Source organism: Dryas octopetala, chromosome 4, assembly GCF_963921425.1.
Source record: "Dryas octopetala chromosome 4, drDryOcto1.1, whole genome shotgun sequence".
In the NCBI taxonomy this organism is placed as follows: Eukaryota; Viridiplantae; Streptophyta; class Magnoliopsida; order Rosales; family Rosaceae; genus Dryas; species Dryas octopetala.
Genome location: NC_141369.1, coordinates 23,258,314 through 23,272,074, shown reverse-complemented (window position 1 = coordinate 23,272,074; position 13,761 = coordinate 23,258,314). Strand labels below are relative to the sequence as shown.

The following is a 13,761-nucleotide window of genomic DNA, read 5'->3' as shown; positions in this document are numbered from 1 at the left end:
CAATAACACAAACACTAAAACTCAATTCCCAAAATTTACAACACCCAAATCCAAGTAACCGAACGATGAAATTACAAAATAAACTAAAATACAGAGAGAGGAAGCTTACTTTGTTGCTGTGGAAGAATAGCCTATGGTTGAGGCGTCTTCTCTTGTGGGTGATGTTGTTGTGTTGCCGTGTTTGACAAGGTAAGATTGCTAAATTTCGGCCTCGAAGGCATTCTCCTATTTATAGTGTTTTAATGACCCAAGAAAGGTTAGGGATTGATTGGCTTTGATTGGAGATTGTAGAACAAATGTTGCTGATTTTGAGAATCAATAAGCACAAATTGCAGTCAAAAATTGGATTTAATATAATAAGTCATTTAATAATTAATTTCAAAATTCATAAGTTTAATTCAACCGTAATTATACATTATCTATAGCTCAAAATTTGTTCTCGAGTCATACTATTGTAATTATCAAATTAATATGCACCATTGCCATAGCATGACAAATTGACATCACATCAAAATCACAAACTCATTGGGCCCAACCTCTGTGTAGCCCTTAATTCTCGTTCTTCTCCCAAACCAGCCCAACCCAAAACCCAAATTATTTTCAGCGCAACCCATATCCAATTCAATCCGGGTCAGGAAACCCGATTTCAAAGACGGTATGTGTCGTGGCTTCCCAAACCCTAGAGCTTCTTCTTCTTTTTTCGAGCTAAGTTAATGGAACTAAAAATTGCTTTCTACTGCGAAGGCTGAAAGTGAAACGATGAGCCACAAAAACAAATACGCATGGGTGCCCAACGCCGGCGTCAAAATCAACGAGACCGAGGTCGGAGGCCGTTTCAGGCCTTTGTCGGAGATCACCGGCGTCTGCCCTCGCTGCAAGGAGCAGATCGAGTGGAAACGCCGTTATGGCAAGTACAAGACCCTGACGGAGCCGGCCAAGTGCCAACGTTGTACGAAACGAGCTGTTCGTCAGTCTCACCATAAACTCTGCTCTGCTTGCGCCAAGGAACAAGGTGTCTGCGCAAAGTGCTGTTGCCGTGTCGAACGCATTGTCGGAAGAGACCCTTCGGAAGTTGAGGCTGAGCAGAAGTCGCTTCAGGAGGTTTGTTTGTAATTTTCTTGCTCATTTTCCAAATTCCAATTGCTTTTGCATTCAAGAAATTGCTAATGGGATTGATAATCATGATGGGTTTGTTTTGTATTCTGTAACAGGCCATTAAAAATGCTAGAGAAAGGGATAGGAGGAGTCTGCTTCGAGCTGTATGTTTTCGAAACCCATTTGTTTTTGAGCTTCTTGTGTCTGTAAGTTAATGAAATTGCACATGTTATGGTCTGAAATTGTACTGTAACAGATGAATGCTGAGAAAGCTAAAGGTTCAGCAAAGAATGCAACCGAGAAAGAAAACAAGGTTGGGGATTTGTTCCCCTCTGCATCACTTGAAGAATATGCAAAGTCAGGCAGAGATGATGATGGTGGTGAAGAAGAAGAAGAAGATGAGGTCCATGTTTGTAATTAACAAAGGTAGTAAATAGTGTTTTAGTAGCTCTGTTTTGAGTGTGGACTCCTACAATTACAAATAGCTAGTTACATCTCCTAGACACTTATGATGCATTGTTGTGTTTCTTTTTGGCAGTTTTGATTTGCTGCAATATGGCATTTAACAAAGGGGTCTACTTTTTTCTCTATGGGGCAAAATCAAGATGACCCTTTTATTCTCCAGTGGTGGCAATGGTGCATCTGAGTGTCAGTCAACTTCGAGCAATGATATTTTCATTCCTCTGGAAGTGCAAGTCAACCATCTTAACCACATGAAGAAGATCTTGGAGAATTTAATATTCAACATTTTTTTTTTCTTTCTTTCTTTTAGTGGTTTTGACTCTTCATTTTGTACAAGTGCTTATGCACGGGAACCCTCGAAGTGTTGTTAGATGTTATGTCATTTTGAATTGTTTTTAGTTACATACAAAGTTTGTATCAGGTTGCTCTCTATACTATGAATTCTGGTGCATTTTATTTATTTGATCAAAATTGAAATAGATCGAAATGGTGCATGGGGGAACAATTCTGTGGGAGTTAGCAATGATTTTAGTTTAATATTATCATGGATCAAGATGCTTCCCTCTGAGGTATCACTTAGGTTCAAAGCAAACCGACTATAAAGTAGACTATGCACCTAGGGATGGAAAATGCAATAGAAAAATAAGAGACTCCAACTTAACTCTTCAAGTCAGCTGGTGCGGGATTGAATGAGCATTCGGATGGTTGTTATTCTTAGAAGAATTGCAAGAAAGAATAAAACCCCATCTTAGAAATGCAGAAAGAGAGCACCTCTAAGCCATTTAGATGCCTTCTTGCCACAATGTTATGTGCTATTCTCCTTGTCAGCCCCCTTACAGTCTTCATTTTTGGCTTCAATATTTCATTGCCACAATCCATTTTTGCTACTAACGCCAATATCTCCCAAGGCCAAATTGTTTTGCCTCATTCCCTGCATAGAGAAGTCTCTCATTTGCAGATCCAATTGGGTTTCTTACTGGAGCAGCTGCATAACGAAAGTTCAGAATCAAAAGCAATTGCAAAGTTTTCGGATCAGGTTCTTCACATTGCCGTTTCTTTGGACAAACTTGCAGATGGCTTATCAGGGATCTACAGGAGTTCTCCCCCTGCTAAAGATGAGGTAAGCAACGTGGATGTAGATTTCAGTGATCCTGAGGAAGGCGATGCTGAAGTACAATTTATGGGTGGGAAGATGTTCAATTCAGGAGAGATTCATAATTACACTTCACCAAAACCAAACAGGCTAATTGGGAAGAAGAATTTTCTTGGGGTGGAGGCAGTAACTCCATCAATTGGGCAGGCCTGTGCCAAAATGACCTCCAATTTGGACCGGTTTATGAGCTACAAGATTAACAGTACGTGCCCAGATGATTGGGAACTAGCTCAGAAACTTATAGTTCATGGGTGTGATCCGTTGCCAAGAAGAAGATGCTTCACAAAATCACCTCCACACTACACCAAGCCATTTCCTATAAACTCCTCTCTTTGGACTCAACCTAGTGATGCTAACATCCTATGGAGCAGCTACAAGTGCAAAGACTACTCTTGTCTTGTTTCCAAAGAAACTGTGGATCGAAGAGGCTTCTTCAAATGCTCAAGCTGTTTCAACCTTTCAAAACAATGGTGGGATACTCCAACAAATGAGTCTGAATCAGCAGAGTTCACCATTGATGAAGTCCTAAAATTAAAACCAGATGAGATAAGAATCGGCCTAGACTTTAGCCCAACAACCGGAACATTTGCTGCTATGATGAGGGAAAAGAATGTTACCATTGCATCAACTACCCTAAACTTAGGGGCCCCTTTTAATGAGGTCATTGCCTTGAGAGGCCTTCTTCCTCTTTACACATCAATTGGCTCAAGATTGCCTTTCTTTGACAACACCCTTGACATTATCCATTCCACTTCATTTTTGGATGGTTGGATAGGAATTGAACTCCTTCAATTTGTGTTGTTTGATTGGGACCGTGTCCTTAGGCCAAAGGGTCTTCTTTGGATAGACCGCTTCTTCTGTCTTAAGGAGGACATGAAGTTGTATTCAGATGAGTTTATGAGGTTAGGCTACAAGCCACTACTATGGAGAGTAGTACCCAAGATTGACAAGCTTGGAGATGAGCTCTTCTTCTCAGCTGTTTTGGAGAAGCCGATCAGAGGTTAAGCATACTAAGACCAAAAAGTTTAAAGCCACTGTTTTTTTTTTTTATTATTGTTTTGATTTTGCTATGTTCTAAAGCCACAAGATGTAATGTAAATAGCATCTAGAGGTGATTGTATCCATGTGTTGGTGTAAATTAGTTCTTCTCACTATTTTCGATATAAGCTTTATCTTTTATACATACAAACATAGCATTTACATTATCGATGACTTAAAAATATTCATTGAAAACATTCAAATATTTTTGAAAAATTAATATTCGATATGGATCTCAATTGTTTGTATTTTTGTAATTTCATAAAATGCTCGATATTGACATGCCATCACAATTCTCAAGTTGCTAAATGAAGATGAGTCTCAAGTTGTAACTAATACTGCCGCACTTGTTGCAAATGACTGCTGAATGTTCCTGCTAGTGGTATGTAATCAATAGGGAACGCACGTGGAAAGAAGAATAACATGGCAAAATCAAGAGAAATTATATGGGATTAACTGAATTAATAAGTAGAAATTCCCTGATCAGGGTACACTTGCTATAGAAGAAAAAATGGCTTGGTATAGCACAAATTAATTCAATCAAGTCCTAAAGAACGATATAACAAGTATCTAGGTAGAAAAATTCTTGAAAGGATTTGAAAACCTTTCCAAAAAGTCAGTAAGTAATGCATTTTGAGATATCACGGGACTGGCTCCCAGATCAAAATAACAATGTAGGCTTCGGTGTCCGCAATCCCAAATCTGAAATTAGCAGTCTAGTGTCCGCAATCCCAATGGCCAACTTCGGAACCAAATTTCTGTCCTTACATGGCCTTTCAATGGTAAGAAGAAAAGGTTGAGGACCAAAAGTAGTTTAACATCTATTCATCTTTCGCACACAAGCGCTCTGAAAGAACAAGGAAACAAAAAAAGCAGGACACCACATTTCAAAAATTAGTCTCATGCTTGAGAAGAAAACTACTAGAAATTCATCATTTCCAGAGTATATAGAATGCATTTTTTTTCCTTCCTAGAGTACTATATATGACTTTTAAAAGTAACTGGAAGCTAAAAGTTGAACAACTTTAGGTAAACATAATGTAACAGACATCATGAGAAGAAGACCCAAAATATATAATAAGGCAGCATAAGAGGTAAGAGTTATACTCAGATATTCATAAGACAATATCATCGAAGTTCCCCATGCTGACATGCTGAAAAATCTTGGACCTAGCCCCCTGTAAAAACCTTTCCAGCCTTCATCTCTAATCAAGCCTTTAACAACTTGTCTCGCAGTGGGTCTCTTTTCTTGCCCCATCACCTATAACAGCAACAACTATTAATAAAAAGCATAGAATTAGCAGTATCTTGGTCAAATGAAGATGAGCAAGCTGCAAGTTAGCAAAGACCGCAGATACTAACTAGTTATATGAATACCTGTAAGCGTGTCTTGATGGTGTCCAATGGGGTTGTTATGCAGGATGCTGCTGCACCTGCAATGATTCCACCAGTAGCTTGAACCAACATTATTTTCCCTACGGTAGGAGCAACTTCATCAGAACCACTGTCATGGCCTAAGAACCTGCTCAATGAACCAGAAGTAACGCAACAATGAGATTATGTCAAGCAATAAAGAACCTGAACTTTTGACGAAAGCCTATTTGATACACCTAAAATCCTCTACCTTTTTTTCTCTCTCTAAAAGGAATGAACTCCATTACCCTAATTATAGAAATTCATTGGCCTGATGAACTTTACACTTCCTCTACAACCAGCTAAGTTTATCAATATGAATGGCTAGAGTATTGCAAGGTCACTCAACAAAAATTAAAAAATCATGATGTTCCACTAAGACACTCAAATTGGAAGATAATTAAAATGAACCTCAAACTGATGCACTTCTAGAGTTGTCATGTCCTTGTAAAGGCCACTGGCTATAGAAACTCATATCATTAACAGAACATTACTGCTTAAATAAAAAGAGAATGTCCAACAAAAAATCTGAAGTTACGTACTATTGACATTCATTTACCGATTAAAGAATTTTCACCTACTTCACTGAGTGTTAGAATACACGATCTCTTCCAACAGAATTAGAGTTAATAGATAACAAATTACCATGTCTCACCTCCAGATGACGCGTTGGCTTGAACCATAACTAGCCCACCATACAGCACTAGATGGAGAGTAAGTCATAATAGAAAGACCAAACCCTCTATAAAATCCCCGAATGCCATCAGCCTTCAAAACTTTACGAGCAACATCCATCCCTCCACTATACTTCGCATGGCCTGAATACCCTTGCACCATCAATCTTTGACTAACCTAAACAAAAAAACATTGCTGAAAGATTAGCACCTCAAACCCCTAACACAAAAATGCTCACACAAAACATGTGCTAGAGAGCTATATGTAATGCTATTTACCACATCGATAGGAACAAACACAGCCTGAGAGAAAAGCGAGGCGGTCATTCCAGCTAACCCATTAGCCAAAGCAGCCTGTGCAGGTTCAGATAACTTGAAGGGTTCAACCAACTTGAAAGCAGCCACCTTGGTGGTCTCTAAAGCAGTGAGAAATATAATCCTGGCAGGAACTGCGCCGGTTATTACTGTGCCAAAGCCTCTGTACAAACCAGGAATACCCTCTGCTTTCCAAATGCCTCTGATTACAGACAATGCATCTCTCTCTAGAGCATCTTTGGAAGCAACTTGTAGCCTGGTTTTCACAACAGAAACCGGGTACAGTGCCACTGTGACCCCTGTAAACAAGCCAGCTCCAACCACATAAAATTTAGTCTTATCAAGCCTGCATAAGTGGGATACAAATCAAATGAGTTCAATAATAGAGCACAACATTCAATTAACCCAGAACCAAAATCTATAATACATATGTGATTCGGATTTCATTTTAATTCTTCAATTAATTCATGGGTTTCACAGCAATATTGTCAACCAATGTACAGCATCAAACGAAAGTCTACAAAATTTACGAGCAAATAAAGAAAAATCCAACAAATGGGTTTCTGAATTAATCAAAAAGTAATCGAAATAAAGAACGTACTTGTCCCAATTAATCTCGGTGTTGCCAATGGAGGGGGCGGGAGAGGTGGATGCAGCCATGGGGTCGCCGAAATTGAAATTGAAGAGAATAAGGGAAGCCGAAACTTTGGGGAGACTCAAGAATGCATTTTTTTCGGAAGCCGAGATGTCCCAAATTATGGGAAACGGGATCTGTTATGTAATACGGGATTTGCTTGAAGCTGTTAAAAGCTTCAAAATAGAGCAGGATGCACAGGAAAGGGGTTTTCTGAGTTTTTGGTATTTCGGAAATCAATCAGAATTTGGATGGCTTGGAGTTGGAGCCAAGTCAAATCTGCGATTCTTCAGTTTTCGGCGGCTACGCGGTCATGGCATGTTCACGCCTCCTCTTCTGTAATCGGCTTCAAAATGCACACGTAATTTCCAATATTTGTCTTTCTAAGCCCAATCATTAATAAAAGCTTCATTACCATTTAACCACCAACTGAAATTACTCTATGATTATGCATTGGGGTCATAAAATTAGGAATGTGAAATTATAATTGTTTTTTTTTTCTCTGGTAACCGAGGGTGTCTTGGCCAGCTTTCGCGCACTAGACTAATCTCTTGGGCTGATCAAAGACATGCAATTTATGTGAGGTCTAAAGAATTTATAAAAAATTTTACCTCTCTTACTGTCTGGCTCCAAGTTTTACTAAGATTTCAATAATTTTAATTGCACAATTTTTAACGAACAATATTTGCAGTATTTTTTTTTTTTTTTGTCATGAACAATATTTGCCTTAGTTCTTGGTTAGAGGAACTCCTTAAATCCTTTCTCACAAATACATGTCCATTTTGGTATTTTTATTCAATTTATGAATTAATTTTTGTTTATTTAAAATGAAAAGACTAAAATTGATATATATATTTGTGAGAAAGGTTTCTCCAATCATGGATTAAGGCAAAGTATTATCTATTTTTAACCCTCTAATTTCCTAATAGTTATAATTCCAAAACACATGCTCTAGTTCTAGTGACAAACCGACAATGAAGCTAAACCATTCAAATCTTAAATATCCCTACTTGTGTGCATCACATAATATTTTCATGAATAAATTGACAGAAATTAAGTATATATCGTCAACTTGTAACCGTTAGAAATACGAACCAAATTAATACGATTGAAACTATAAGAATTTTAGTAGAACATGACTAAAATTACAACAACCACAAACACAATTTGGCTTTTAAAAATTAATTCTTTGATTTTTATTAATAATTGTTTTCTTTTTATCTAGTGGAAGGGGAGAGAATAGAGATACCAATAGGACATGTAAGAAACGAATTGCCGGTGTAATTTTTTATTTTATTTTTTGCTAGTGACACTTTCCTTTTGGTCAATGCTGGTGACACTTAGAAGTCCATTAATAAACGTATAAGTAGTTTGGGCCAGCCCAACACACAACGTGACAACTAAACAAATACGAAAGCAAAGAAAACGGCCCAACACAAAGTGAGATTTGGTGGGCTAGAACTAGAGCTATTGGGCTTCTAATACCTCTGCCCCTGCAGAAAGCCTACCCCAGAAGTGAGAACCATATCGCATCAACTTTGCTCTCAACTGGCAGAGGTGGTGAGCTTGTAATAAGAACTAGGAAAGGTACATGCAAATATGCAATGCAACCATAATAACAATATTTTCCTGGGGCAGTATGAATAGGATCGAATGCGACAAAACGTGTAGTCCAGTTCTAGTGTTTGACCCATCATACATTACAACATATACAAATTGAAATTGGAATTGATGCAATGCTTACGTACCTCCACGTGTCACATCTGTATACGTAGTATAAACCTTGGCATAAATTATTAAATTTGGGACTTTGACTTATCATCCACAGAAAAATTTGATTAAAACCATAAAAATTGCACACCTTAGAACCATGCCTTTAACTGCTTCGATAAGCTTTACTACTAAGTTACAAAAGCCTACAATTTGACTAGTAATTTATGAATCAATTAATAACTCTTTTAATTCTATCAGCCGACAAGATTCCCTATATTATTACTGATAGGAATCATAGGAACACTGAATTCCCATTAAACCAAATTGGGATGTATAGCAAAATCATTTTGTATACCATCTTAATTGTAACAAAAAAAACAAACAAACTAGTAAGTAGTAAATGACTAAATGTGCAACATGGTTATTCTTGCAGGCTTAATTTCCTGATATGTTCTTAGAATTTTTTTAACTCTTTGAGATGTTTGATTCTGATCTGATTAAAACAAATAAAATTGTGTCTAAAAGAAAAATAAGTCAACTTTTACGAAGCAATGTGCAACACCACCGTGGATTGTGTGGAAAAAATGACCAGCAAACACAGTCAAACATCAATTTTGAATAGAACAATTTTTCAGAAGGTGACATTTGCCAAACCTTGATTATGATTTGTGATGATCACTACTGTCACGCATTTTTAATTTGAAACAGTCAATTAAATGATTTTTTTCATCCTCCATTATATAATTTTTTTTTGTTTAGGGCCTTTAGGCCACTGAATTATTTTTTTTCATAATATTAGGCTTATTAGCTAATAACTATTGAGAATTTACTTTAAAAAAAAAATAATACTCAATTTAAACTGGCTTGGCAGGCTTGCAAAAGTAAGCACATGCTTCCGCGTGCTTCCCACTCTGTTCAAGAAGCTTCAAGCTTTGCCACCCGAGAACACAGGCCATTCGGACCAGAAGGAGAAAATCTATTACCAAAACAAAAATGGGCTCTCTTTTGTTCCGACCCATGATTCGATCAGTCTCCAAATTAACAAGTTTCATCCTTTTGCTTCTTTTGGGGCTTTCTTGCACCAACTTTATTTCAACAGGTTGGCTGAGTCTTTCCTCTTCTTCTCATTCCATCTCTCAAAATTAGAATCTTTACTTTGGATATTGATTCTTTTCATGGGTTTCTTTCTGTTAAGTCGTTAGTGGCTTAAATGTGGTGAATTCTGTTTGTTGAGGGTGTAGTTTGACTGATTGAACCAAATGGTTGTGACGTTTGGTTAATGGGTTTTGAGTTTGACATATGAGTTAATGGGTTTTCGTTGATTTTCAAAAAGTTCAATCTTTTATACCCCATTGGCTTTCTCTGATATCGGTGTAGAACTGTATATGGATTTTTCATGGAAAATAATTTATGGACCTTAGTTCTTGTTTTGCAACACTTCTCTAAATGAATTATAACATGTATGAATCTTTTCTTCAATTGGAGTTCTGTTTCAGAACTCGAGTTTTTAATTATAAGGGAAGAAAATACTGGAGAAAGAAAACTTTGGATAGGATAAAAAGATTCAGAAAAAAGAAAATAGCTTTTGAATATTATTCACTATAAGGAAAATGAGAACAGAGCTTCCCAATTATTATTATTAAATAATTTCTCATTCAAGATTCACATCCTAACAGTGCTCATTCTTTTCTTTGCTACCTGCATGTTTCTTTCCCTTCCAGAAGCATATGATCCACTTGACCCCAATGGAAATATCACAATCAAATGGGATATTATAAGCTGGACTACGGATGGCTACGTTGTAAGTATTTTTTAAATTTTGAGTTAAAGATAGTAGAGAAGTGTAAATGTCGTTTTTTTGTTTTACATTAGTTTCCTGGGATGTGTAATATGGTTGGCTTTAAAAAAAGAAACGTGCAATGAGTTTAAGTTAATACAGAACATGATTCTGACTTTCAAATATTCATTTTGAGCTGCTTGTTATTCTTGTCAAGTCCTTCAAGCATCAGCCGGATATTTTGCCCCCTAAACAACATCTAAGTTCATGCACAGCTTCCATTTGGCTTTTTTCTTGTACTGAGTAGGGTTCACTCAGAATTGGTATGACTTATGAGCATAAGAAAATCTAGTCATTGTTTCATATCCTACATTGTGATTCTAATGACCCACATAGGAAGGGTGATTTTAAAGCTAGGAATTTAATTATGTTACATAGTTAAATTGCTAATATATATATTTGAATTAGAAGACAACACATGGATTTCCAATGGCTCCTTCTCCTTGATCTTGTAAGATAAATCTTTTCCATTAGTTGTTGACAGCAGCGTTTTAACATGGATTCATTTTAGTTTCTACTAAAAAATAGGGTAAATATCTAATCAGCATTCTTTTTGCATGAACAGGCTGTTGTTACAATATATAACTTCCAACAATATCGTCACATTCAAGCACCAGGCTGGTTATTGGGATGGACATGGGCAAAGAAGGAGATTATATGGAACATGGTGGGAGGACAAGCAACAGATCAAGGGGATTGCTCAAAATTTAAAACAAATATCCCACATTGCTGTAAAAAGAGTCCAACAATTGTTGATTTATTGCCTGGAGCGCCCTACAATCAGCAAATTTCAAATTGCTGCAAAGGGGGAGTACTTAGTTCGTGGGTGCAGGATCCAACCACTGCTGCAGGCTCTTTTCAGCTGAGTGTTGGTCAAGCAGGAACCACTAACAAAACAGTGAGAGCTCCTAAGAACTTTACCCTTAAGGCACCAGGTCCTGGGTATACTTGTAGTCCTGCAAAAATTGTCCGGCCAAGTAAATTTGTTACTCCAGATAAAAGGAGGGTCACTCAAGCTATGAGTAAGTTGATAATTGTTATGAATCTTTTTAAATACAAGTATTTTTCCTAAGCTTCCTAGACCACACTGTTAATTTAATGGCTAACATACTGATCAAATTTAGTTTTTCATACCTTGCCTGGTATTGGTTTAGTTATTTTATTACTTTATTGTTGAACTGTCTTGGATTTAGTATGTTTGGTTTAACCTTACCTCTGTTTGGTGACAGTGACATGGAATGTTACATGCACATATTCACAATTCCTAGCTCGAAAAACTCCCACTTGCTGTGTCTCACTCTCTTCTTTCTACAATGACACAATAGTGCCCTGCCCAACATGCTCTTGTGGCTGCCAAAATAATGCAACTCAGCCAGGAAGCTGTGTAGAGTGAGCTCTCTCAACCAGAATCACCTTCTTTTAACTTTTCTTTTCTGATTTTAGAGATGGAATTTATATCATATTTTTCTATTGTCTGTGAATTTGCAGGCCAGATTCGCCATATTTGGCTTCAGTTGTTTCAGGCTCTGGCAAGAATAATGATGCGCCTCTGGTTCAGTGTACTAGGCATATGTGCCCAATTCGAGTTCATTGGCATGTGAAGCTAAACTACATGGGATACTGGCGAGTGAAGATGACAATTACAAACTTCAATTACAGGAAGAACTATTCAGATTGGAACATAGTTGTCCAACACCCTAACTTTGACAATCTGACCCAGATTTTCAGCTTTAACTACCAGTCCTTAACTCCTTATGGAACAATAAGTACGTTAGTCCTGACTCCTGACTTACTATTTGCTGTTATTTGTTCATATATATGTTCTTTGATTGTAGTGTATTATGTGAGTTGACTGGTACTTAGATGTTTTTCATGATTTTCTCAAAGATCTGCATATGTTACTCTTGTTTATAATATTGAAAGTTGGGAATGTGTAACTTATTTTAAATCCTAACAGATGATACTGCCATGCTATGGGGAATTGAGTTCTACAATGATTTGCTGATGCAAGCTGGGCGTCTCGGTAATGTACAGTCAGATCTGCTTTTCCGGAAGGATCAAGCAACCTTCACTTTTGAGAAGGGTTGGGCTTTCCCTCGAAGGATCTATTTCAATGGTGATAGTTGTGTCATGCCACCTCCTGATGCCTATCCATGGTTGCCAAATGCTGGTTTCCGGCAGTACATGTCTCTGCTTACACTACTCATGACCACTCTATCAACCTTTGCATTCATGTATTCTTATGCTTAAACTCTGCTCGAAAATGTGTCAAATCTAAGATTTTTATAGGGATTAGTTTGACCTGAAAAATTTATGCAAGCCACTCAAAGTTTTGATGCATTCTGGTTTAAGTGTTTCCACCATGAAATTAGATGGATTCGAGTGTGCTGCTGATGCCCATTTTTTGTGTTATATAAGGTTGGGGTGCTTCTGGCTATTGTGTTGTGTGTATATTCATGTAGTTGCCTGTAGAATTACCAGTCCATATTGTACTCGTAACAGTAAATCCAAAACATTGATTGACAGGGAATTGAATCTGATCATAGCATTGATCTTACAATTATTTTAGTTCACACTGGTATTCTTGAATTTCATTTGAGCTCATTGGTTCGATCAATATTATCAAAATATGAATGTTCTGCATTTAAATTGAAGATTTCATTTGCCAACTCCACTTACTTAAAACTAAAATGACCCTAACAGGTAATAATAATTGGGATATGACCCAATAGGTTAGTACAACAGGACTAGTAGGAATCAAAACATTGAAAGTTTCCAAATTACCTCCTACTTTGCCCAGGTCCATCCAAGTGACCAACCTGGTGCTTGGTTGGTGACGGTACTTTTGGAACTTGGAAGTTGTCATTATCATATGATCTGGAGGTTCTATGTGGCGATATGCTGGATCATTATCATATATATGATAGCAGAGTGGTGATCAACATGATCATCAATCATGATCATTCGTTGGTGCAATATTTCTGAGATATGGTGAGGACAAAAACAGGCTGAGGCTGTGTGTTTGCAATAGATGGAGGAATGGTGATATGGTGATGCTGATTTGGGAATGACTGATTGTGTATGGAGGTGTTTGAAAAATGACAGAAACACTAGTCTGTAGGCAGCTGAAGGTGAAGGTATTGGTGATATTTATACAAATGACATGAGAGGGATGAGATATATAAAAGACACAAAAATTAAATCTCAGAGAGAAAACATAAACATCGAATTGATCAAGACAACTAGCCTGGCCCTGGTGCATGTTATACTGCATTGCACAATTAATTTACTTTTATTTGTTTTGGTCTCTCTAGTTAATTTGGTAGTATCTTATATATAGTTGCATTCTACTTATGTATGCATGGTATATTGGTATTCCTTTAGAACAAAGAGATGGCTCTGGTGCATGTGATAGTATAACTTGGTT

At 37.2% G+C, this 13,761-nt stretch overlaps 4 protein-coding genes across 4 annotated transcripts; 3 read left to right on the top strand and 1 right to left on the bottom strand.

Annotated features, from left to right (window-relative positions):
• The first annotated feature begins 705 nt into the window (after window positions 1-705).
• Window positions 706-2,038, top strand: LOC147288442 (small acidic-like protein). The gene is made up of 4 exons (XM_086241380.1): window positions 706-1,101; window positions 1,212-1,259; window positions 1,352-1,521; window positions 1,634-2,038. Exons 1-3 carry the CDS (start codon window positions 760-762, stop codon window positions 1,514-1,516), a joined length of 555 nt encoding a protein of 184 aa, XP_086097506.1. The 5' UTR covers window positions 706-759; the 3' UTR covers window positions 1,517-1,521; window positions 1,634-2,038.
• A 56-nt stretch (window positions 2,039-2,094) lies between these two features.
• On the top strand, window positions 2,095-3,753 carry LOC147288441 (putative methyltransferase At1g29790). The gene has a single exon (XM_086241379.1). The coding sequence runs from the start codon at window positions 2,312-2,314 to the stop codon at window positions 3,713-3,715; it is 1,404 nt and encodes a 467-aa protein (XP_086097505.1). The 5' UTR covers window positions 2,095-2,311; the 3' UTR covers window positions 3,716-3,753.
• Window positions 3,754-4,167: 414 nt separating this feature from the next.
• Window positions 4,168-7,140, bottom strand: LOC147288440 (Mitochondrial substrate carrier family protein). Its single transcript, XM_086241735.1, has 6 exons — window positions 6,752-7,140; window positions 6,115-6,496; window positions 5,817-6,013; window positions 5,126-5,270; window positions 4,856-5,009; window positions 4,168-4,595 (listed from the first exon to the last, which is right to left on the bottom strand). Exons 1-6 carry the CDS (start codon window positions 6,808-6,810, stop codon window positions 4,570-4,572), a joined length of 963 nt encoding a protein of 320 aa, XP_086097861.1. The 5' UTR covers window positions 6,811-7,140; the 3' UTR covers window positions 4,168-4,569.
• A 2,258-nt stretch (window positions 7,141-9,398) lies between these two features.
• On the top strand, window positions 9,399-12,894 carry LOC147288439 (protein COBRA-like). The gene is made up of 6 exons (XM_086241732.1): window positions 9,399-9,596; window positions 10,219-10,298; window positions 10,900-11,356; window positions 11,564-11,723; window positions 11,823-12,100; window positions 12,292-12,894. Exons 1-6 carry the CDS (start codon window positions 9,491-9,493, stop codon window positions 12,582-12,584), a joined length of 1,374 nt encoding a protein of 457 aa, XP_086097858.1. The 5' UTR covers window positions 9,399-9,490; the 3' UTR covers window positions 12,585-12,894.
• The last annotated feature ends 867 nt before the right edge of the window (window positions 12,895-13,761 follow it).

Excerpts from the sequence above, each read along its gene's own strand:
- LOC147288440 (XM_086241735.1), bottom strand. The coding sequence starts at position 6,810 with ATGGCTGCATCCACCTCTCCCGCCCCCTCCATTGGCAACACCGAGATT. Across the intron at positions 6,497-6,751 it reads ACCGAGATTAATTGGGACAA|GCTTGATAAGACTAAATTTT; the intron begins GTACGTTCTTTA and ends CCACTTATGCAG. Across the intron at positions 4,596-4,855 it reads ATTGTCTTATGAATATCTGA|AGCGCTTGTGTGCGAAAGAT; the intron begins GTATAACTCTTA and ends TTGTTCTTTCAG.
- LOC147288441 (XM_086241379.1), top strand. The coding sequence starts at position 2,312 with ATGCAGAAAGAGAGCACCTCTAAGCCATTTAGATGCCTTCTTGCCACA.
- LOC147288439 (XM_086241732.1), top strand. The coding sequence starts at position 9,491 with ATGGGCTCTCTTTTGTTCCGACCCATGATTCGATCAGTCTCCAAATTA. Across the intron at positions 9,597-10,218 it reads CACCAACTTTATTTCAACAG|AAGCATATGATCCACTTGAC; the intron begins GTTGGCTGAGTC and ends TTTCCCTTCCAG. Across the intron at positions 12,101-12,291 it reads AACTCCTTATGGAACAATAA|ATGATACTGCCATGCTATGG; the intron begins GTACGTTAGTCC and ends AAATCCTAACAG.
- LOC147288442 (XM_086241380.1), top strand. The coding sequence starts at position 760 with ATGAGCCACAAAAACAAATACGCATGGGTGCCCAACGCCGGCGTCAAA. Across the intron at positions 1,102-1,211 it reads AGCAGAAGTCGCTTCAGGAG|GCCATTAAAAATGCTAGAGA; the intron begins GTTTGTTTGTAA and ends ATTCTGTAACAG. Across the intron at positions 1,260-1,351 it reads GGAGGAGTCTGCTTCGAGCT|ATGAATGCTGAGAAAGCTAA; the intron begins GTATGTTTTCGA and ends GTACTGTAACAG.